The sequence below is a fragment of the Xenopus laevis genome, chromosome 1S (assembly GCF_017654675.1).
Source record: "Xenopus laevis strain J_2021 chromosome 1S, Xenopus_laevis_v10.1, whole genome shotgun sequence".
Classification (NCBI taxonomy): domain Eukaryota; kingdom Metazoa; phylum Chordata; class Amphibia; order Anura; family Pipidae; genus Xenopus; species Xenopus laevis.
This window is the reverse complement of record NC_054372.1, coordinates 20,018,938-20,044,706: the sequence shown is the minus strand read 5'-3', so window position 1 is coordinate 20,044,706 and position 25,769 is coordinate 20,018,938. Positions and strand designations below refer to the sequence as shown.

The 25,769-nt window shown below is 36.8% G+C and overlaps 1 protein-coding gene across 1 annotated transcript in view; it reads left to right on the top strand.

Annotated features, from left to right (window-relative positions):
- Window positions 1-25,769, top strand: part of LOC108706551 (Kv channel-interacting protein 4) — a 112,629-nt gene that overhangs the window by 84,947 nt on the left and 1,913 nt on the right. The window contains exons 3-7 of the mRNA XM_018243067.2: window positions 8,441-8,510; window positions 12,223-12,293; window positions 21,366-21,473; window positions 23,462-23,566; window positions 24,080-24,142. Coding sequence (XP_018098556.1) covers window positions 8,441-8,510; window positions 12,223-12,293; window positions 21,366-21,473; window positions 23,462-23,566; window positions 24,080-24,142 — 417 coding nt within the window. The remainder of the gene's footprint in view (window positions 1-8,440; window positions 8,511-12,222; window positions 12,294-21,365; window positions 21,474-23,461; window positions 23,567-24,079; window positions 24,143-25,769) is intronic.

The following is a 25,769-nucleotide window of genomic DNA, read 5'->3' as shown; positions in this document are numbered from 1 at the left end:
ATGCAATATCTTTTTATAGAGACCTACATTGTTTGGGGGGTATAGTTTTCCTTTCAATTATATACATAGATGTGGAACCCAGTCTTGAGTGCAAGATACTGAAGCTCAGTCAGACCTAAATCCAAAAAACATTAACTTTGGGTCTATCACTTTGCTGGCATCACCCAGGCACATTCTCTGCGATTCCATATGGAAAAAAAAAACAAAAACACACACAGCAATACGACAAAGAGAAATAGAGACTGTTTTTTTATTATTGAACAATAAAACCAGCTAATAAACAAATATTTTACTGTCTCGTGTGCCCCATTAATGTGCTGCTCTCTATCATCATTACAATCCATCACAGAGACGTTAATGCGCACACGCCAGTACCATATACCAAAATGAGAACAACAGGTATCTGTTCCATAAAACAATTTTCCCAGCAGACTGCCCGTAGTATCTTCAACTAAAAAAAAACAGGTAGAATAAAACTGCACTTTCAGCAATATTACTGGTATTACAATGGAAATGAGTGTGCATATTCCCCTTTATCAGCACGTTGTGGGTTTCTTAGCAGCATGTGGGAAGCTATATTTATTTCTATTCTAAGCTAGCCTGGCTGGGGCTCTTATCAACCACATCAAGAGGCTGCGGAAAAGGAGCAAAGCAGCCAAACGATTCCATTTAGTCTCCAAGACAGAGGTTGGCAGACAACTTGGCTTCAACTTTAGAGTGCAAAATAGGGTCAGAACTCCTTTAGTTCCTAACAAGCTTAATATGAATACATGGTAAAACTATTCTTCATCTTCACAGCTATTTATAAGAATCAAAGAACATTGCGCTGTAAATAGGAGAGTTCATAGAAGTTTCATGTAGCAGCGCGTGAATATCACAGTGAAAGTAGCATCACAGCTGGAGAGCCGGACCACAGTTAATATTGCAGCTGAAATAAGTCCACGAAGAGTGTATAAATAATAGTGATACCTTTTAAATCTTACACATGGTAAATTAACACAGCAGGTAGGTAGGGGGCCACAGAAGGTCAATACCAGATGGGCTGTTCAGTAACGAATCAGATAACAGAAGAGTAGTCAAGGTCACAGCCCGATGTCAAACCAAACAGTAATGCGGTACAGAAACAGGATCCGGAGAATAGTCAAAATACAGGCAGTGGTCAGTACAGGCAGCAGAATGGAAAAGTCAGGGACAGGCAAGGGTCAGGAACAGGATCAGACTTAGAGAAACGCACCAAGGAACTATAGGAATAGACCTTTACGTTGGGCGAACCTGGAAGTGGCGAGGATTATGAGCGGTGCACCAAGGAAGGCGGTGGGTGTCCCCACAGTGAGTGCCACTAGACCACCAGGTATTCTTACAGTTACATTCCTGGTGCAATCAACTGGCTTCTTCAGCCCTCAAGTTTGTTACATCAGGGATTACTGTTATGTTGAGCTAAGAGACACTGGATATCTCAATTCCTAACTGGGTTATTAAACATGAACTTTTTATTTGTTCATGATCAGATTATAGTGGCCGGATGATGTGCAGGAACACTAGGGCCCCAGTGCTGATGGTGAAACAATTATTCAGGGACATCCAACCTGAAACCCGACAGCTGTTAAAGGGCAACTACCAGTATCCCAGTGAGAGCCTGGTTAATACAATAACCATACAGCCTCTGACTGTAGGTGGAATTGTGGGTAGTTGCAATTACACAACAGCTTAAGGTCTGCAGGTTAAACGTATATACCAAAAATGCCTAACTGCTGTTACAAGGCATGATATACACGCTGTGCTTTTATCAACATCTTCCTCCAAGTAAAAATTATTTCTAATAAAAATGATTCATAGGTTACTAAAGCTGTAGGATTTAACCAGTGATTCCTGCAGCCAAGGCTGCTCCTGTTGTGCTCTCATTACTCTCCAAGTTAAGGGAGGAAGGGAAGAGCAGATTGACAAGCTGATGGCATGTAGGAGGTCATTAAATTCCGGCAGCAGGCGCAATTTACTCACACGGCTCACGCCAACTTAATTCACTCGAATAGCTAGTTACTGTGCACTCAAAGACCAAACTAAACTTGAAATTATGTTGATGATAGGCTGATTGACATGGTATTTAGTGATGGGCGAATTTGTCCCATTTCATTTTGCCAAAAAATTTACGAAATGGCAAAATTCGGGAAACGGCGAAAAATTAGCGAAACACGAATTTTGACGCCCGTGTCAACTTTCAATTCTGACGCTCGTGTAAATTTTTACGCTGGGGTTAAAATAAATGGGCATCCGAATAATGTTGAAGCATGACGGTTTTGCAGCAAACGACTTTTCCGACACGCATCCATCATTTTTTGACACATTTTTGCAGCAGTGTTGCGAATTAATGCGGCAGTGGGGAAACTCAGAAATTCGATGCAAAATCGCGCCTGCCGAATTTATTCGCCCATCACTAATGGTATTTACTACTGTTAAATCCTCCCTTGCCAACAAACTTGTTGGGGCCTATTTATTATGCTGTGTAAAACAAAATAAATGGCGAATTTATCATGGTGTGTTTTATGCCACGCGAATGCCAGATTTGACTCTGTTATTTTACACTGCTTCAGACCTTTGTAAGTAAGTTCAAGTGGAAGTTGCTCAAAGAAAAAGTGCGTAATTCTTATTCATCCAGGTCATGGTAAATCTGTAGAAATAAGTCAAATCGACTGGACTCGCTGTGTTTTTCTTGAAGACGTTTCAGCAGTCATCCAACTGGCTTTCTCAATTCAAAGCACAAAACTAGAGATGACATAAAAATAGCCTAGATCGAAGAGTACATTGTGTAATTCCCTAACATTTAATAAACATATTGAATTCAGAATTTCCACATATCTATAAGAAAGAAAAAATAGTGGGGCAGAGAGCCACACAAACACACCCATCAAACTTAGTATCCAATTTTTTAAAATATTTCAGTAAAGAAATGACTAGAGAAATGAATATAAAAATGTTTGGGAAGACCAAGGTAGTAGAGTTTCACTGTCCATTTGAACTCTTATGGAGGAATGTAATAAAAGTCGGTAACGGAAAAAATATTGGCAATGCGAAAAGTTATGCTTCTGTGCGAAAAAATTTGCCTTTGTGCGAATTTAATTTAGCTTTTGCCAACCCGGAAACTGTTTAGCGACCACTTCCGTCAGTGGAAGAAGGTTTGTGAATTTTATAGTTTGCGCCAGTGGATAGGGGATGTAATAAAACTTCTTACTGAAAAAGTTGTTATTTTGCTCCAAAAGATTATGACACCTTCAAGCACTTCTTAAGAGTGCGCAATTAAAATTCGCAATGTAATAAAAGTTTAAGGAGTATTACATTGCGAAATTAGACATTTTATTCTTATTTGTGCAAATTGTTTTGCTCTTTGCGACTTTCATTACATTCCCCCCATTAATCTTTTAATCTAATCTTAATTTTTTAAAAACAATTTCCTTTGTCTCTATAATAATAAAACAGTACCTTATCCCAGCTAAGATATAAATAATCTTTATTGCTGGCAAAACAATCCTATTTGTTTTTTTTAATGTTTAAATTATTTCTTAGTAGACATACTGTAAGGTATGGAGATACAAATTACTGAAAACCCCCTTATACGGACAATCTCAGTCCTGAGCATTCTGGATAACAGGTCTCATACTTGTATATTTATTAAACATGACAGAAAACAAAGCACAAAGACTAATTTGAAATAGTCTTAGAATAACTCTAGCCACATTATATTGAAATGTAAATGTCATTAAAGGAGAAGGAAAGTCACCCAAACAGTTTACTGCCAAAAGATTAGCCACAATAGTACAAGCTATAACACTATATTTATTCTGCAGAATGCTTTACAATACCTGAGAAAACAGCTTTAGAAACGCTCTCTGTTTGTTTAGGATAGCAGCTGCCATATTAGCATGCTGTGACATCACTTCCTGCCTGAGTCTCTCCCTGCTCACTCATAGCTCTGGGCTCAGATTACAGCAGGAAGGGCAGGAGGAGAGGGAGAGAGGAGCAAACTGAGCATGCTCAAGCCCTAGCCCTGGAGGTTTAAGATGAAAACAGGACGTCTGATACAGAAGTCCATGTGTACACAATAGACAGAAAGAAATGCTGTGTTTTTTTTTGACAGGGGACTCAGAGTAGCATTACATTGAGGGTTTACTGGTGTATTTATATAGACCTTTCTGATAAATCATGCTTAGTTTTAACCTTTCCTTCTCCTTTAATACAGTAGGTCTAGCATTAGCAAATAAGCCCTAGATGCTCATATACAATTACTTTTTAGTGTGTTATTATACATGCTGCTGATGAGGCCAGTGTCCCAGTGGAACAAATCTCAATGCTAAACATTATATATAATGTAACTATGAAGAATTAGTGTCACTTTCTTTGTTATACCTTTTACTTTTGAGATTTCTATGGAATCAACGGCTGTATGTCTCTACTGCTTCAATTTTCATAATTGATAAAAGTATAGTAATATTAGCATATCAATGAGAAATGTGTTCTTGTTAAATAACTTCAGTACCAGACAAGCAGTATCAAGGGTTTGGTAGAGTAGCATTTCAATTCAATGCAGAGTACGTGCCCACTTCATTATTGAATAAATAACAATTTGCATGTTGAACGAAAGGTGAACGATAATTATCCAGAATATTTTTCCTGTTATCTCTTTTCACTTATCAGATTGAATTATATTTACAATGGCAGACAACTTATTCACAAAGGACTTTCAAGACTAATTATTCTCTAACACTTCTTCAGAAAGAATCTGAGGATGATAGCGTGCCCTCTAAACAGAAGAAACCTTTCTCCAAAAAGCAGCTACGCAAATGTGGATCTGCCTTTTGTACTTTACACTGTACACCACCGTGACCTGTACCTTAAACTATCTATCATATCATTTAAAGAGTTAGTAGTTGGGGAGCACCGCCCATCAAAGACAGAGGATGGTGTGCAGGGTCAAATAGTAATTATAATAGAAGGAAGAAAAAACAGCTGACCCACATAACTGCACCTTCCTATTCGTAAATTCCAAGACTCAAATGAGGCAAAATTAAAACTTAACCTTTAATAAATTGTTAAAAACAAAGTCTAGAGAGCAACATTAAAATGAAGGTTAGGTATAGGAGGCTGATTGACACGGTAACAACGGGTTCGAGGGGAAATGTGCTAATTGTACAAGAGGGTTTTTTTTTTTTTTTTTAAAGGGCGTTGGTCTGGGCAGTCTCCCCTTTAAAAGCCGCATATGCAGGTGGCGGGGGAGGATCTAGTCCAGATTGAAACCAAGGTTTTAAATTTTGATCACAGGTAAACAGGTTAGGGACCGCCGTATGGGGTTTACCTTGACGTGGTATGGCGGCTTACCAATTTTATGATCATAACTTTGTAACAAAAAACCCTGTTTTTCTTTTTTTAGACAGGGGATTATTGTATTTATATATTTTTTTATATGGCCTTAGGAGTGCACCCACAACCCCCCTCTTGTACCTGAAATGTGCTAATTGCACTTAAATCAATACAAAGTGGTGGTTGGAGCACAAATGGTAGTTACTTAGCACACCGGCCAAACTACACGTGACACGTCTATCTGGTACAACCAAGATTGCCCCACACCAAACCAACCCCTTCGCCCACTTAAGGATCCCTCCCTTGTGGTATAAGGTTAGATGAGTGAGTACGAAAGGTAACAAAGACCTTAAAGCGCTTGAGTACGTTTAAAGCTCAAATGTACCAAAGGTACAAGTATCAAAATAGTATCAGACCCATGGATCATTCAATTGTCCAACCCCTTCACTCACAGAGGTCCCCTCCCGATCCGATCGCCCAAGTTACCAATTCTATGTCCCTATCAGACGCCTGCCTAACCAGAAGCTAGGCGCATTTTTAGCTTCTGGTTAGGCAGGACCTCTGTGGGTGAAGGGGTTGGACAATTGAATGATCCGTGGATCTGATACTATTTTGATACTTGTACCTTTGGTACATTTGAGCTTTAAACGTACTCAAGCGCTTTAAGGTCTTTGTTACCTTTGGTATTATAGCCACTGACAACTGGGCCCACCGGGAGCTTTCCTGGTATCCCGGTGGGCCAGTTCGACACTGTACTTACAGTATCAAGATATAAATAAAGCACAGAACTAACTTATAGGGGTAGATTTAGCAATGGTCGAATAGTAAATTCGAATTTCAAAATTTCAAAATTCACACATTCTACCCTATTCAAATGTAAAATAGATTATGAGATTTATCACACCTTGACCATGGAAACAGTCCTAATTCGAATATCCCCCTCCTAAAACCTGTCTAGTTCACGTATAAGCCAATGGCAGAGGTCTGATGAGCCATTTGGAGATGTCAATATCCTTCCTGACATTCAAGTTTTTTTGGGAGAAAAATCTGATTTAAATCAATCGAATACAAATCAAATACGATTAAAATTTTTGGGTAGGAAGCATTTGATCGAATATTAGACATTGGAATTTTTTCTTAAATACCCTCCCACTCCAATTGTGAGTATATTCGAATTTTAAAAAATTCAGAATTCCACCTTTGATAAATGGGCCTCATAATGTGTATATACTGTGTATATACAGTATATATATATATATATATATATATATAGGATCAAACATATACACTCTAAGCCAGTCTTATGTTAATGTGGGTGCAGGGTCAAAGCTTATATATAAAGATCAAAAGAACCTGCAGTCCAAGATTAGTGAAACATCAGTGTTTTATTCTTCAAACTTGTGCATCCAACATTTTCGGAAGGGAATATATACCGCACTCCAAGCTCTTTTATGCAAACAAAGAATGGTGATTTATTTCAACGTTTCAGATCCTATTCTTGGGCCGTCATCAGGTCAGGTCATAAAGTGCTCTGGATGGCATTGATATAGAATATTTTGCTGACTATAATTAATAAAATCGAGGATTCATTGCCTTTTCTATGCACAGTGGAAATAGGTTAAAAAAAAATGAATTCAAAATTTTTCAAAACATTTTCAAAATTCTTTTTCTGGCTGCTGAGTAAAGTTATAGTTCAGTTACAGTTGACTTTGTGATAAACAATTAACTAGGAAGTAAGTGTGTTTTTATATTGGGCGTCAAATGAAACTGAAACATTTTTGTAACATGCTTTTAAATTTAGCCATTTAGGAGTTGTTGCTTATGTTGCTATTTTGCGACAATATCCATATGTGGCTACATGTTATCAGTGATCTAAGTTTTTTAAGGGTATTTTGAATCACTTTCTAAACAAAGTTCTATATGGATATTTTGAGATATGTGTAATTTGATAGGACTTTTTTCATGATTGGATATTATATATGGAGTGAAATGACATACTATGTTTGTGCATTAATTGAATCATTAATCTTAATATGCAAATGAGTCACGTGGTTAATTAATAATGTATGGTGATTGGTGTATTTTAAATATTTATGGTGTGACGACTTCTGTGTGTGTATCGTGACGATGGTTCAGAAGGAACCAAAACGCGTAGATGTGGGGGAATATGTGAAGACTGAATAAATTCACTTATAATTATCGCAGTGAGTGCCTCCAGTACTTTTGAATATATATATATATATATATATATATATATATATATATATATATATATATATAATTTTCCAAGATATGTGCGCAGTAGCAGATAGACATGGAACAAGGCACCATTTAAAAAGGTAGATAAGTTACAGACACAAATAAGGTAAAAAGTGGTGCCATTCACAGTTGAGGCTTCAGTTTAAGGATTTAGTGTTAGGCCTGAATTTGTTGCTTTGTGAGTTCTCCAAGAGTTTAACTTTGAAGAGGAAGAGGAACAGTAGAGAACAAAATAGAATGCTATTAGATGTAAGGCACAAATAATTAAGGTGGGAAAAACCCAACGGAAGTAGGTGGTATAAAAAAAACATGTGCAGAAAAAGAAACATATGCAGACATAGTGGAGACAAACAGTGAGAAGCAGAGGTGTGAGGGTCTGTGAACGTTATAAGGCAACTTCTCACTAGTGATGGGCGAATTTGACTCGTTTCGCTTTGCCAAAATTCACGTATAGTGAAAATTTTGGCGTAAATTAGGGCGTAAATTTTCTTTCACCCATTGGAGGCTATGGGCATCATTGTTGCTGTGAAACTTGGCAAAAAAATTTGCTCATCATTACTTTTCAATTTGTTTTTCTGTAATGATTGATATAGAAAATAATTTTGATTGGCTGAAGCAATGTCTTAATACTTAATACATGTTATTTTACATTTTGAACTGTGATGAGGCAGACCCTGTAAGGTCCTGATTTCATATGTTCAGATGTTTCTGGAACAAGTCAGCTACTCCAAGGCTTGGGGGACCCACCATTAAAACTATTGAGATAAATTAAATGAAGTGTGTATGCAATATAGGCATTAATGAGCTTTTCTATTTTAATTACATAATATAGGAATGTCCCAGTGGAATTGTTAATGAAGAGAACTTTAAGGATATCTATGCTCAGTTCTTCCCACAAGGAGGTGAGTAATACCCCTGGGCTTCTATATAAACATAATAACACTATCAGAATGCAGTATTTAAACATGTTAATGGATTCTGGGTACTTAAACATTCGACAACAGCTTTAGAAAACATAAGGGCTTGTTTATCAGTGATTTACCCTAGTGCAACACTGGGATGCCACAGGATCAGATATACAGATAGCTGCAATGGAAATATGTAAATAATGCAAGCAGCAGATGTTGGGAATTGCCCAAACAAATTTTTCCGTAATTTATAAACCCAATAGGTTAATTTTGCTTCTGAGAAAGATTAATTATATTGTTGTTTGTTTTATCATTACAGAGAAAAAGGAAATCATTTTAAAAAATGTGGATTATTTTAATAAAATGGAGTCTATGGGAGACGACCTTTCAGTAATTTCTGTCTGGATATCAAATCCCATAACTGTATATATATATATGTATGTGTATATATATATATATATATATATATATATATATATATATATATATATATATATATATATATATATATATATATATATATATATATATATATATATATACACATACATATATAAATATACACACACATTGTACTTGATCCAAACTACAATATAATTAATCCTTATCAGAATCAAAACCAGCCTATTGAGTTCATTTAATGTTTAAATGATTTTCTAGTAGACAAGGTATGAAGATCCAAATTACGGAAAGATTTGATATCTAGAAACCCCAAGTCTTGAGCATTCTGGATAATGGGCCCCATACCTGTATATACTGTATATATATATCGATATATCTATATATCTATATATCTATATATCTATATATCTATCTATCTATATCTATCTATCTATCTATCTATCTATCTATCTATCTATCTATCTATCTATCTATCTATCTATCTATCTATCTATCTATCTATCTATCTCTATCTATCTATCTATCTATCTATCTATCTATCTATCTATCTATCTATCTATCTATCTATCTATCTATCTATCTATATCTCTATATCTCTATATCTCTATATCTCTATATATATGTTCAGTGAAGAGCCAGCACTCACGAATAAATCATTAATATGCCTGGGTGCAGAGTCAAAATTGCATATATGCCCATAGAAAATGATCCGCACTCACAGGTCTTAAAAATTCAACATTATTTATTTTTTAAAAGGTTCGGTCTCCGAAACGTCAGTCCTTACCTTTTAAAAAATAAATAATGTTGAATTTTTATGACCTGTGAGTGCGGATCATTTTCTATAGATGTGTGTGTGTGTATATATATATATATATATATATATATATATATATATATATAGTCAACTGCAAAAGGTCCTCTGCACTCAACCCATTATCAATATATTTAAGACAGAGACATTTTGTGCATACTGCTACTGAAAAATGTAAAATGTATAATTAAGCAATTGAATTCTTAATGAATCAGATGAAAATTGAGCATAGGACTGGCCAGATATGGGATGACTTTGACGTAGTTGGCCAGCTTAAATATATTGCAATATATGGACAAACAATCCCTGTTTTGTTTAAAGGGTTAGGCATTTTTTAGTAGCAGTATGCACAAAATGTCTCTGTCTTAAATATATTGATAATGGGTTGAGTGCAGAGGACCTTTTGTAGTTGACTATATGTATTTTGTGGTCACAGCCTCATTGCACCCCTGCCTAATGGTTTTTAAAAAATAGTGGTGAGCACAACTTTCCCTTGTATATATATATATATATTATCCGGAAATGATTATCCTTATATAATATATATTATTTTTCTTTCTTTCTTTCTTTCTTTCTTTCTTTCTTTCTTTCTTTCTTTCTTTCTTTCTTTCTTTCTCTTTCTTTCTTTCTTTCTTTCTTCTTTCTTTCTTTCTTTCTTTCTTTCTTTCTTTCTTTCTTTCTTTCTTTCTTTCTTTCTAGTATGGAGGTTTACTTTGAAAGCAGCTAGTAAGTTGTAGGTAAAACTTAGTCCCTTTGTAAAATGTATAATGAAGCAATAGAATTCTTAATGAATCAGATGAAAATTGAGCATAGGACTGGCCAGATATGGGAGGACTTTGACATAGTTGGCCAGCTTAAATATATTGCAATATATGGACAAACAATCCCTGTTTTGTTTAAAGGGTAAGGCATTTTTTAGTAGCAGTATGCACAAAATGTCTCTGTCTTAAATAAATTGAAAATGGGTTGAGTGCAGAGGACTCTTGTGTGTGTATATATATATATATATATATATATATATATATATATATATATATATATATATATATATATATATATATATATATAGATGTATATATATATATATATATATATATATATATATATATATAGATACATATATATATAGATCTGCTCTATAGACTAGACGAGGGGTTCCTGGTAACCAAGGTTGCATTAACTACAGAGTACAGAGACTTGGGGGCGTATACATTAACACTGGAGATAGATATCACTGGTGATGTTGCCCACTGTATCAGCAATTCGATTTGAACAGTAACCTACAAATTAGAAAATAAAAGCAAAGATCTGATTGGTTGCTGTCGGCACCAGTGATGTTTCTCTCCAATGTTAATAAATGCCCCTTGGTGTGCAGGGGTGCAAACACGACAATGGTACAGATTTGTAAGTGTAATTATACTGAAGATGTGGTGTTTTTGAGGAGAAAACCTGGAAAGCACATGGACTGATATTTTGGTCCCTATGCTAATACAGATGCTAACTGCATGATAAAGTGTCTCTGTCTCCACCTGCTGCTCATTTGTTAAAAGGCAAAATGCAAATAAGGAATACAATATAACGCAAAACCATATTGTAATACACAGCTGTGGTTGCTTACTTAGTAAGGAGCTATCAGTTCAGAACAGAAGTGTGAGACACAGATCATGTGAATAAGGGGTTATTTAGGATGAAAGCACAAGTCTCTCAGCTCTAATGTTACTACACTACTCTCATTATATATTTACAGAAAAGGCAATGTGCAGACACACGTATACACTTAGATACAAACGGATTCAGCAATTAATGCAAGCACTGGATGTAAACAGATTACATGCTTTTCAACAAATTACTTATAAAAGCAGAACTATCAGAGAAAAACATTGTAACTTCGAAGGGGTTATTTATCAAAATTTTACATTTTCTCACTATTTTTTGAAAACCACTCTGTCCAAATCAACACCAACTTCCCCCCTATTTATTAATAACATTTTTGTACGGGGGAAAGACTCAATAAAATCATGAAAGAATCAGAATCGTACACATTTTATCGGATTTGTCACTGAAAACTGCAACTTATTCAAATTTGACACCGGAAACCTGCAACTTTTTTGGATTATAGTCACAAATTATTTCGATTAGTGTACGAAACCCAGCGCAGATCATGATATGGACATCTGCCATTGGCTTCTACATGAACTCGGCAGGTTTGAGATGGAGTATTTTTTTATTCAGACTTTTAACACCATCGGGGTTTAATACATCACGAAAAATGTGAGGTTTTTTTTCTATGAAAAAATAGTGTTTTCCCCTTTAAAAGTCCGACCAGAAAAAAACAGACTTGAGTTAATAAGTGCATTCATATTTTAAAGAGTAGCTGTGTCAGTATCACTTTAAGAAGGTATACAGCTGTATTATATAAGAGTAATGCCTCTATAGTGCAGTGTTTTACAGAAACCTGAAAAGCAATATCCTTTCTGTTTATTTCATTCACAGACACATCTACATATGCACATTTTCTGTTTAACGCATTTGACACAGACCATAATGGATCTGTTAGTTTTGAGGTGAGTAAAGTCTTTACTTGTTAAATTATATAACTACATTGTAAATTTGTTTAGAGGTATTTAAATTGCTTCCCGTCCTAGGTACGTCGGCATCATGGGCCCCGTTTTTAATATCCTGTTGTCCCTTCTCAAATGCAACCAAATGGAGATCTGATTTCTAAACTACTCATTAGCCACTACTCATTATCTTCTTCATCTGAAAATGCAGTCGTGTTCTGTTATTAAAAAAAATCACATTGAATTGACTTAGTATGGAAGCAGAACAGACATACAACACAAGAAAATAAACACAGTCCTGGTTTGAGACAGAAACATCAAATAAAATCTTCTTTTTGCATATTCTACAAACCCAAACGGCCTTATTTATCAAAGTCCAAATTTATCTGAGTATTTTCATCAAAAAAGTCAGATTGGACCTTATTTATTAATAAAAAATCACGATTTAATAAGATCTGGGACAAACACAAAAAAAATCGAGCAAAAATCCAAATCATACGAGTTTTTTCCTGAATCGCATGATTTTTCTGGGCTTTTTCCCCCCCAAAAACCCAGATTTTTCTGATATTTGCCCGAAAAGTCCAAAATAGTCAGATTTTCGGACTTATTTCAGTGCAGACCACAAAAACTTCCAAATAGGATAGGGACCTCTCCTATTGACTTATACAACCTCTGTAGATCTAAGATACCGGGTTTTTGGATTCAGACTTTTCCATCCTCAGGATATAATAAATCTCGAAAAATGTAAGGTTTTTTTAAACTAAAATCGGGTTTTTCTAGTAAAAAAATATTTTTTTGAGTTTTTGGCATTCAGACTTTAATAAATAACCCCCTTAGTGTGCCAGTAGTTTTTACATTATTCCAAGATGACATTTTTAATTCCCTGTAAATCAGATGTGACCCTGGATTACTTATTGTGAGCACAATCTACAAGATCATAAAAAACAAGATTCATTATGGGAGTTTGGGAAGAATCTAAGAGCAGATCATATATGGTGATTACAATATATATATATATATATATATATATATATATATAGGAACCCCTCTCAGCCTGCATAATAATTGACTCCACTTTCAAAAAAGATAACAGTGGTGTGTCTTTCATTTTCCCATGAACATCTGAGTACTGGGATGTTTTCTGAACAAAGAAAAACCTCAAAAAAAATACAGGAGCGGCATATGCGGAGGATTGTGAGAATGGTTACAGACAACCCAAAGATCACCTCCTAAGACCTGCACGAACATCTTGCTGCAGATGGTGTATCTATACATCGTTCTACAATTCAGCGCAATTTGCACAAAGAACATCTGTATGGCAGGGTGATGAGAATGAAGCCCTTTCTGCACTCACGCCACAAACAGAGTCGCTTGTTGTATGCAAAAGCTCATTTAGACAAGCTGCAGTCATTTTGGAACAAAGTGCTTTGGACTGATGAGACAAAAATTTAGTTATTTGGTCATAACAAAACATGCTTTGCATGGCGGAAGAAGAACACGGTATTCCAAGAAAAACACCTGCTACCTACTGTCAAATTTGGTGGAGTTCCATCATGCTGTGGGGCTGTGTGGCTAGTTCAGGGACTGGGCCCTTGTTAAAGTTGAGGGTCGGATGAATTCAACCCAATATCAGCAAATTCTTCAGGATAATGTTCAAGCATCAGTCACAAAGTTGAAGCTGAAAAAGTTTTGTCGTAAGGGGGCCTTCATCCCTTTCCACTGTGTCTTAGAGGAGAGTAAGGAATTTGCAATATATCAGAATATATTATGCGTTTACTGTAAATTACTCAGCCTCTTATTTTGATACATGTGATTTTCTCTTACTCAGCATTATAAACATATTACAATAAAGATATGATGTATCCTTCTCAATCATTGTCAACAAGAGACACTAATGGCATTCTGATGAATGTTCAGAGCAAGACTTAGATAGAATCATTGTGATTGGTGTAAGGATTTAGTAAAATGAGCAGCATGTTACTTAAACTATAGTAACACAAAAGAGAAAAAGATTAACCCTTAAAGTTGCACCACCCCATCTTTAAATCCGATGACTCAAGGAACAATAAAACTTAACTTTTAATAAATAAATTAAAACCGTAAGTCCAGAGGAGCGTTTAAAATAAGGTTAGGGACAGGGAGGCAAAGAACCCGGATTCAAATGGGCAAAAAAGTACACAGCATACAGTGGGTGTTTGGGATGTCAAAGAGTAACCCACGAGCCTACAAATGTAAACACTATTTAATGTAGACACTATTTAATTTTATTTTTGAATAAGGGGGTTCCATATGTCTTATATATCACTCAGCATTATCAATCTTGGCTAAACTAATCACCGCACCTATCCTTGATTGTATGGTGCAAGGAGCTGTGACAATTTGATCACGCATTATAACTACTAAGCGGCGCTGATGACATGCTAATTTTGACAGCCGCACCAAGTAAGGAGATGTGGTAACGCGATCGCTCTCTTAATATGAGAAGGGTATTACAGGTAGTTTTGGATAACTGCAGATTCTATTGCTGAGTATGCACTGAATATCTGACACTTTGGACCCGCCCCTTTCTGACGTGTCATCATGTCATTGGCCGGTTTGAATACTAACGGCTTTTTGTGTGTCTATTTAGAGGGGTGAACCGGCAGCAGCGAGATGCCTTTGACAAAGCCTGTGATATGCAGGTGAAACGCGCGTCAGGCGCATTTTAGAATTGTTAGGCAGGGGGGCTGAATCTACAAAGAATCTTTGGGCTACCGCTTCACAGCAGAAACGGGTGGGAAGCTCTGTGGGTGAAGGGGTGGGTTCTCGACGGTGACTTTGTGGCTGGGATAGAATCTTAACCTCCATTCAAATCTAAAACTAATTGAATACGGATACTTTGGTTGTTTACTTTGGAAAAAGGGGGAGGGGGCGCTTGAGGGTGAAGGGGTGGTGCACCAGACCTGATTGCGCTTTGTGTTAATCCCTATCTCAGTCTATGGCTTATTAACTGTACTCTGCTGCCTACCAGCACTCGCATGCCAGGGTTGGCAGTTTATGTATTTAGTTTGCCTGATTTAATTCAGGGTTAATCGACATACAGCCATAATACACTGGCTTCTCTCTCTTTGGCTATGGGAGGGTGTGCCTGAGGGTGAAGGGGTGGTGGATATTTTAAGGCCTAAAAGCCATCATACAAGGTTGACCCCGACTTATGGCTGTTAAATGATTGTATGTGACTTACCAGTATTTACATTTGTAGGCTCGTGGGATACTCTTTGACATCCCAAACACCCACTGTATGCTGTGTACTTTTTTGCCCATTTGAATCCGGGTTCTTTGCCTCCCTGCCCCTAACCTTATTTTAAACGCTCCTCTGGACTTACGGTTTTAATTTATTTATTAAAAGTTAAGTTTTATTGTTCCTTGAGTCATCGGATTTAAAGATGGGGTGGTGCAACTTTAAGGGTTAATCTTTTTCTCTTTTGTGTTACTATTTATCCATATAACCCTGCACACCATTTGTCTGTTTCTCTTTGATCTAGGGGTGGTGCTCCCTTATTCAGGCTTACTTACTGTTACTTAAACTAGTAGCTTTACCAATAATTTTCAGGGGGGTGAGCCCTCGCCGAGGTGTGGAGGCAGGGTGTAGTACAACTGTAACTGTATACAGTGCACAATAATTGGCCACTTGCGGTTTTTGCAACTTATCCATGGAACTGATTTATTGGAACAATCCACAAAGGAGAATAGCAACAGAACTGAGCACAGCTATAAAGTTGTAATTACACACAATAGTGACCAACAGCAGAGCCTTTCCTCTGAGTGCTTGGAAGGGGGATATCATCCACCCAGAGGTTCTCTTGTTTCCTCTGAGGACACCTCCTATGTGGAACTCAGGTGGGATCTAAGTCCCCATACCCACTGGTTCCATGGCTAGGCCACAATGCCCTTGGGAATTGAATCCCTTCTAAAATCCTCGGTGGAGCTAAGAGGTGCTCTTACTAGTTCTGACTAATGGCTCCACTTGTGACACTTGCTCCCCTTTGGGGGGTCCTTGGGAGAAGCATCTGGCAAAACAGCCTAAGAAGCACATGGCTTCCCCTTTTATATTACAGCAAGATGCCAAAACTGGGAGAGTAAGGGGTCATATCGTGACTCAGAAAGTGGGAAATTACTCCCTTCATGGATTAAGACTTTGAGACCAGTTCTTAGGGGAATGCACTATAAATGAGGACATATTTATCAGTAGCCTAGGCTGGTATTTGAAGTTTATTCCTGATTCTCCAGATTTGAGGCATACGTCTTCCAAATACAGAATTTACACTGAAAATGTATAATGTATTGATAATGAAATGTTGCATTCTAAAGTAAAATGCTGAATTCTAATATAAACCGTATACTTGTAATTATGGTTTGCTTGCGTTTTCGTGGTATTATATTTGCTGGCATTTTAAAAAGGAGATTTTAATATGTAAAAATGTTAAATTATTTTGTGCATGTTGTGCTACATCATTTATTCAATGGGCTTATTTAAACGTTGCACCAAAACTGGATTATAAAAAAAGCAATGAACATAAGTACCCTATAAAATAAACATGAAGCAAACTCTCCAAGAATAAGTATAATGGATGGGATAAGTGGTTTAGAGTTGTTGATTCTTTATATCAGCGGATGGTGAATCTGATTGAATGCTGAAATAAGGGGATCATATTTGGCTATTATTGGGGGGCAGATGAAGAAGTCAGAGGAAGTGGAGGTTATAATGATATTGATATTATAATCTTTATCAACACTGTGTCATTGCATATTTTGTTATGCTCTCCTGTTGGGTATGAAGAATTTGCACACTGTAACCAAACTTTAATACAAGTTTACTGTTTGGTCTGTTTTCTCATTTTAGTTGGGTTGAAAACAGTTTGTTTAGGCATGCTTTTTAAACAGGCAGATGCTTAAAGGAAATATCAACCCTCCAAACAAATTTATGTAGAAATGCTCAGAGTGCTATTCTGAGCACTTTTGCATTGTATGCTAATTTTTTTTGTTGGATTCTATGCAAATTTTTATTTCAGTTTTTACAGCACCCTCTTCTGTTTACTTGGGCGAACACAGTACACTCTTGTTAAGTTACTCTAGAGTCCTGAGCGGATCCTACTGGCATATCTGTGCCCAACCCAGACCCGCTGACCTGCAAGCCGACCCACAGCTGCCACCCACTATTCTCTGCTAACCAGACATACTACTTGACCAGGTCTGCAAATTGTTGCCTTACCCCCCGATCTGGTGCCCGTCAAACCAGAAGTAACGTCACACACAGGAGCCTATTCTGCTAGGTAAGGCAGGGAATCTTACCACAAGCTCAGGGGAGGGCCCAGTCCTGCAACTTAGTCTGGTATCCAGAAGGGTTAACCGTGGACTACAAACACAATCAGGCAATAAGAAATTTCTGCCCAAAACCCAACCACCTGGCGGGTATTCCACGGGTACCTGACCCGATGCAGAACTCTACATTGCTCTGATTAGAACTGACCTGGCAGATTACTCTTGTCTGCTCATTAACTTTGTTATCTGAGCAGAGCAACATCACAAGACTTTTCTGTTTTTCACTAGCTTATTTTTTCTACTAGCTGTGTCCACTAATTATATTAGTGTAAAAACTACTAATATCCTGCTAATAAATGAGTAAAAATAACTAATTAAAATAGCAAAATAACTTTTTAGCACTTTAAGCCATTTTACATTAATTTGTCAAAGATTTTCAATTTCTTTAGAAAAATAGTGTGTGCTATATAGTCCAAACAGGAATGGTACAGGCGACCGTGTTTCTCCAATAGGTTCACCCCTTGTATGGGCAGCTTTGAAGACCCGGTCCTCCCTTAGAATGACTTTATGCCACCATACCCCTGAACTCACTGGTGACCCACAACATGCACACAATCTCTATGGATACACCACAGTGCACGGGTCCACCAGACATACAAAAAAAGGAAAAGTAATATTATATAAATTTTTAATTTTAAATTAAACTATATCATGATGAAACAATAACCCATAGCATTGGTCATTAGTAATGAGCTTATATTTTATTATCAGACAGATGCTTTCTGTGCATTCTCTTGATTTGGGTGCACACATTCACATATTCATGACATCAAACTTTTATTTAAATGTCATTTCAGGGTCTAATCCAAATCAGTCATATTGTACACTGTATGATTAAAACAGCAGGAAGAAATGAGAACAACAGACCAGCTGTTTTCTCATTTAATATGTTTGATGTAACCTGATGTTGTTGCACACATTTTATTTATGATAATTTAAATATCAGCTAACTAATTTGCCAAGAACATTTCTCATCACAGAAGATACTGTAAGTGACAGAATAGGGTTGCGCTGTTCAACAGTTGGCTTCACAGTTGCCACAATGCCTCTACAGGTTTAGAGAAAATGGAGATACTAGATAAGGAAACTTTTAAATCAGGTATTTTGGTTATATGGTTTCAGTCAAAATGCTAGGTTTATGCTCTGTGCCACTACAAACAATGCATTGAAAATGTTGCAATAACCTTTGAAACCCGACTTTCTGAATTAACTTTTGTAAATAAAAAACTTCCATAAAGGAGAACTAAAGCTTAACTAAAGAAGTAGGTTAGAAATGCTGTACATTATGTTTTTGGGCTTCTGTACCAGTCCAAGGTAACCACAGCCGTTTAGCAGTAGAGATCTGTGTCTCCAAAGATGCCCCAGTAGCTCCCCATCTTCTTTCCTGCTGATTCACTGCACATGCTCTGTGCTGCTGTCACTTACTGAGCTTAGGGACCCACTCACAATATACAGTACACATAGAATAGAAATGTCACAATATAAGGCTGATTAGTATTTAATACAGATAATTACTACATGGCAGCACAGAAACCAGTGTAATTAGCATCAGGTTTTAATAATCAGCCCTGTAGCATCAGCTTATATTACAGACCAACCTCATTTTCTGCTGGATAATTAGTGACGAGCCCTAAACTTAGCTTCTCAACAGCTGCTCAGAGCCCACTGAGCATGTGAGTGTCACAGACACTTTCCAAGATGGTGACCCCCTGTGACAAGTTTGAAGTCCTGGATCATTGCTGCTATTGACAAGCTGAAACTTTAGGCTGGTGAAATAATTTCAGTACAGAAAATATGGCTTTTTAACCACATTCTTTTCTATGATTTAGTTCTCCTTTAAATATGAGGAACATTGGAGGAAGTAATCATACTCAACCTGTCCATGCATGTTACCACAGTCACCTGTGAGTAAACCTTAAAGCTAGAGACCAGGGCACATTTCTCAATAATATTATAGAAATAAATTACATTAAATGGACATTGTTTGTTACAGAAGAAAGTCTTAATAAATAAAACAGGTGTAGTAGAGGACCCTGCTTGCAAGAGTTACAATCTACAGGGAAACATCTGAAACATATGTTTAAAGAAAAGAATTTAAGATAATTTTCAACTTTTTTTTACCAATACATCTGTTAAATAGGCTTCTTGAAACAGGTAGGTCTTTAGGGAGCATTCGAACATTTGATGGGAAGAGGAGAGTTTCAACATGGCAACTAATTATAGAAAAAAGTTTAGGGAATCCATGCAAAATCATTGCACTTATCCCTGTAAGGGCAAAAGCCCAGATCCTGTGTCTGTGTGCTGTAAGCTGTTACCTAGCAACCAGCTGTTCAGTGATCTCAGTGCAACAGGAAGTGACACAGCAGCTAGTAAGTTTCAGGCAGGAAAAGGAAGTCACAGAGACTGGCAAAAGAAGAGAGCCACATGGTGGAAAGAAGAGAGCCACATGGTGGACAGAGAAGGAAGCAAGAGAGCTGCTGGTGGGCCCAGAGAGCTGAGAGGCTGCACCAAAAGTATTCATTTGGATCAGGCTGGCACATGGAAGCCACAAACTGTGCCTGGAGAGACAGAGAAGGTGAAAGGAATCCAGACTAGAGGAACAAACAGCAGGAGATTCCTATCTGAGCATCCAAAGGGGCTGGTAATCACACTGTACGCCTGAATGTGCTGAGTTAGCCTGAAGAGAGCTCTAAAGTATCTAAAGATGATTTGTGAGTACCCAAAAGAGGCGCTGAGAATAAAGAGACTTTTTGTTAAAGAACTTTGCCTTTTCTTAGTTAGGTAGACAGCTTGGTGCTAGCAAGTTAGTTAGTGAGGCCCTATTGCCACCGGTTAGGAGTGCTGCCTCTATTAGGTGCCCATTTATTTTTGATAAATAGTTATTTAAGTTAACCAATACTGTGTGTGTGTGTTATAACTGTATTCCTAGTGGGGCCACCCGTAGGTGTATTCCCCGATCCCACTAGGTGGAGGCACTGCGCTAGTAAGTATCAGGTACCCAGTCTCTCCCCATACCACTGCGGAGTGGCTCAGGTTTGTCCCATGCCATCAGGTAAGCGCCACACGTGGAGTGTAACACCAACAAAGGGGTGTCGAAAAGGGTTACTAAAGCTTGAGAGAATTCTGGCAATTTGGAATGAATTGGGGAGGTAAAGTTTAGAAGCACAACATAGAGAACCATTAAACCAATGGCTAGGGTGTAGGGGACCCAGGTAACCCAACCTTTTCACAAAACTTCAGAATCACTTGATAGCAACCCCTTGCTAGTATTAGACAGAGGTCCAATCCTATATGTATAAAAAAGATAAATGAGGGATAAAAAGAAATAAGAAGTGTAGTTAAAGGGAAACGCTGTATTAAATAGTTGTGCGACAGGATTTCATTCTCTGTTCTCATGGAATAATATCCTTCATGAAGTGTGCATGATGAAATACTCAATAATATGAATTTGCTGTGATATGCAACAGAACAAACAGCGCTGGAATCCTTGATAATAGGCAAGTGTCTAACTGGCCTTCAACAGTGTTCATCAATATACCAGCATGGGACATAGACCGGGCAACATCTGTCTATTTATTCCCATATGTCCTTGCTGTGAATCAAATATGGTACATTATGCACTCGTTAATATTCCACTGTTCTTTTGCTTGTTTATGTGTTATTTCCCAGTATAACTGTAAATATCAATGCACCAACGCATGTTTTATGTTGCAGGATTTTGTAATCGGTCTGTCTACATTGCTTCGGGGCACAATTCAGGAAAAACTCAACTGGGCTTTTAATTTGTATGATATAAATAAAGATGGATACATAACTAAAGAGGTAACATCTTTCAACACCATATTATAAGAAATGTGCACCCATACTGACTGTACTAAAACATGGTTACATCTGTGATTCTCAGTGGCAAAAATATTGCTGAAAAATATCTCAAGATCATAAATATTGAATAATTCATATTTTTCTGCAATATTTTCCCTTCTTTGCCATTTGATGATTGGGTCCCTCTGGGTACAACAAACAGGGAACAGGGTAATAAAAGATAACAGAACAATTTTTTAAAACTGTCTCACCACATCAGGGGGACTCTGATGCTACACATTTACATATTTTGTAGAGAAGTGGGAAAAAGGGGGTAGATGTAGCACACAGTTTTGGCCAAAGCTGGACAGGTCCATGAGAGACCTCAAGAAGCCCAAGCTTGCAAGTGCTTGTTGAGAATGAGTTGGTCGCATATTCATATATTGTTGTTGCACCCACTCTTGGGTCTCTTTAGGGAGATGTCCAGTCTTTTGTGATAAAGAGAGAAAACGGCAGACCAAATATGAACAAAGAGTCAATCTGAATAAGGGTGAATTCTGAAGAAGGGTGATGAGTGCTATATGATTCAATTTGGAATTGATAAACAAAAACATATCTGATGACATTGTAGGTAATTGGGAACAATACCAACTAACATGCTACACTGGAAAAATAACAGAATTTGGCTGATGTCTAAGAATGAAGAGTATATTTGCTACCCTGAAAAAGTGTGTGTTGCCTTTTTAATAGATCTGATGTGGGTGGTGCTTTTACTGGTACCTAGAAAAATGTCCAAGGCCATTAAGTGTAGGGTCTGTCTTATGCATTCCATCCTCAAAATGGCATTGCAATATATCTAATCAACAACATATTTTAATACAGGAAATCTATTTTTAAGAAGTTCATAATAAAGCGCATAGCACACAAGGGTAAGCAAGCAAAATCATTTGTTTGTAAGTTAAAAACTGTCCCAGCACCACTTAACAAATAATTAAATTGGTAACATTTTTTTTTTAGGGGGGGGGGGTCATTTGCAAAGCATCAAGCTTGACAAAATGATCACAGATTTTCTGCTTCAAGTTTCCAAATTAATTTTAGTATTAACTTCAGGACAACTAATCAGGAAAACTTGTTAACCACAAATCTCCAAATTAGGTAAAGGCCATCTCCCATAGACTCCATTTTATCCAAATAATCCAAATTTTTGAAAATGATTCCCTTTCTTTTGTAATAATAAAACAGTAGCTTGTACTTGATCCAAACTAAGATATAATTAATCCTTATTGGAAGCAAAACCAGCCTTTTGGGTTTACATGATATTTTAGTAGACCTAAGGTATGAAGATCCAAACTACGGAAAGATCTAGTTCAGATATGGGACCTATTATTCAGAATGCTCGGGACCTAGGGCTTTCTGGATAACAGATCTTTCTGTAGTTTGGATCTTCATACCTTAAATCTAATAGAAAATCATGAAAAGTTAAATCAAACCAATAGGCTAGTTCTGCAAGTACAAGCTATTGATTTGTTATTACAGAGAAAAAGGAAATCATTTTAAAAAATATGGACTATTTGGATAAAATGGAGTCTATGGGAGACAGCATTATGTAATTCAGAACTTTCTGGATAACGGGTTTCCACATAATGGATCCCATACCTGTATCTAGAAACCCCAGGTCCGATCATTCTAGATAACAGGTCCCATATCTGTACCATTTTTCTCACTTTTACATCCCCTTTAGTCACAAAAGAATATACATTTCTTTCCCATCTCAGACCTAGCACAATTACATTATTTCCCAAGGAAGGACACATATATTGGACAAAATGAGAGACAACCCATTTTTTTCCCAAAGTAGCTTTGTAATAGTCCTTCAGTTGGCCATTTCCTTTGATCAGTAAATATGTTACTGTTATTGAATGTTTGAAAGTAAGTCATATTTGTCTACAGAAAACAACTTGTATTCCTATCTATCGGTATCTTATCTCTTAAACATTCTTTCACTTTAGGAGATGCTTGATATAATGAAATCAATTTATGACATGATGGGAAAATGTACATACCCTCTAGTCCGAGAGGAAACACCAAGACAACATGTGGAGAATTTCTTCCAGGTAAGAAGATATTGCAAGTTATTGTGTGACATGTTCTGTTATGTTACATGACTCATGTTGGAATTGGAATGTGTATTATTACTCGAAATGGAAAATGCTTACATTCCCTTTACATAATACTATATGCTTTATTTTACATTTGAATACAATGTTATAATGACTATATGTATGAAACAAATGACAACGCATTTTTTTTTTTTTTGGAAAAAACAATAAAAATGTATTAAAAATCTATCAACTATCTACCATCTATCTATTATCTATCTATCTATCTATCTATCTATCTATCTATCTATCTATCTATCTATCTATCTATCTATCTATCTATCTATCTATCTATCTATCATCTATCTACCATCTCTCAATTATCTATCTATCTATCTATCTATCTATCTATCTATCTATCTATCTATCTATCTATCTATCTATCTATCTATCTATCTATCTATCTATCTATCTATCTATCATCATCATCTACACAGAATGTAGATAATTTCCTCTTTTCATTTGCAGAAAATGGACATCAATAAGGATGGAGTGGTCACTATAGAAGAATTTATAGAGAGCTGTCAAAAAGTAAGCAAAAATAATTTATTTTCAAGGAAAAGCTCTCAGAACATACATTTTGCAAACAAAGCAAAGCCACACTACACAGAAAAGCAACACAATTGAAATACATTTTATATTTTTCTATAGTATTAAAACATCTGCTTAAGATATTTGCCCTATAAATAAAAATATCTGCATCAAATCATGTTCTTTAATATAACACATGAGAAAGCAGTATTGCTATGCCTAAGTACCATTATAGGGGACATACTGTGTCATCACTTCGTGTAGGGTAACTCTGGCCTGCTTTTTGTTCCTGCCAGGAAAATTAGAATCCAGCAGATGTTCATATTTATTAAAAACATAATGATGCTTTAGCCATGAAATAGATACACAATTTATCAGTTTTAATTTGGCGCCTCTGAGCAGGAGGCTGAAGGCCAGTAATTTAATGAGCTGGCTGGACATGTTGAATCCCCCGCAGCCACTTTGTTACAGGTCTGATAGATAAGCAGGGTTCTGAGTTATTTTAAGTTTGCTCTGCAGCAAATTCCCAGTATGATTTGCTGCCTTAGGACATGGACACACATGTGGTTTTCAGCACAGTTTTTAAAAAAACAGACCGTTGCGTAAATACGCTAAACTAGTGTGTCATTGCCTAAGCTTGAAACCGCTCCGTGTATTTACGCGGCGGTCTGCTTTTTTTTTTTTTAAAAAAAAAGCGCCACATTTCCAAGCGGTAAAACCGCATGTGTGTTCACAGCGTTAACGTGTACTGGCACTTTGGAAACAAGCTTGTTCCGGGTCACTTCAAGTCATGGAAACAAAACCTATTTTTGAAGGAATTCAAGTTTGATTATGTCTCACATTTAGTTGCATGTTACTTATTTCATGACATTCTATTTCACATCTTCAAAAAATGTCCTACAGGCAGTAACTTTTGGCAGCACAGGGCTCATTTATTAGAGCACTCCGGTGTACAGAACATTTGAATCCAGCTCATTGTCAGTGGCACGGCACATGCTCAGTGTGCTCTGGGTAACTTTTGAGAGGCTAAGAAGAAGATGATGTTTTTTTTTATGTCCCAGAAGCTGATTCTACAGAATTCATTATTTAATTGTACAGAATGCCCTGGTTTGTGAGATATCATGTCATTTAAATCTAAATTAATTAATAATTAACAATGTATGATTTTTAGGTATCTATATATAGTCAGAGTCAGTCCCTTAGCTTAGGCAACAGAACACAGCCCAGAAAAACAAGAATGGGATCTATTGGGGGCATCAACAAAGGTAAAGTTCTTATTGCCAAAGGACTGTGGATGCCTTGATTTAGTAGGAGAATCCCAAAGCATTATGGATTGCATTTGTAATTTTGTTATGGGTTTTCCTTTAACTCTATAGTAGTCTAGTCATGCAGACCTGTGCCCAGCCTAGACCCACTGAACCCCAATCTATTCAGCACCTGCCACCCAATTTGTCCGCCTACCCAGCCTGCAAATAAGTAACTTACCTTCCGACCTAGAACCTGTGAAACCTGACGTGGTCAGACTGGACCCCAAATGATGTGACTCCAGATCAGAAATTGTCATATCCTCAGGGTAAGGTTGGCAGGGATCAGTCTCAATCATTATCCAGGTACCCAGATTACCCAC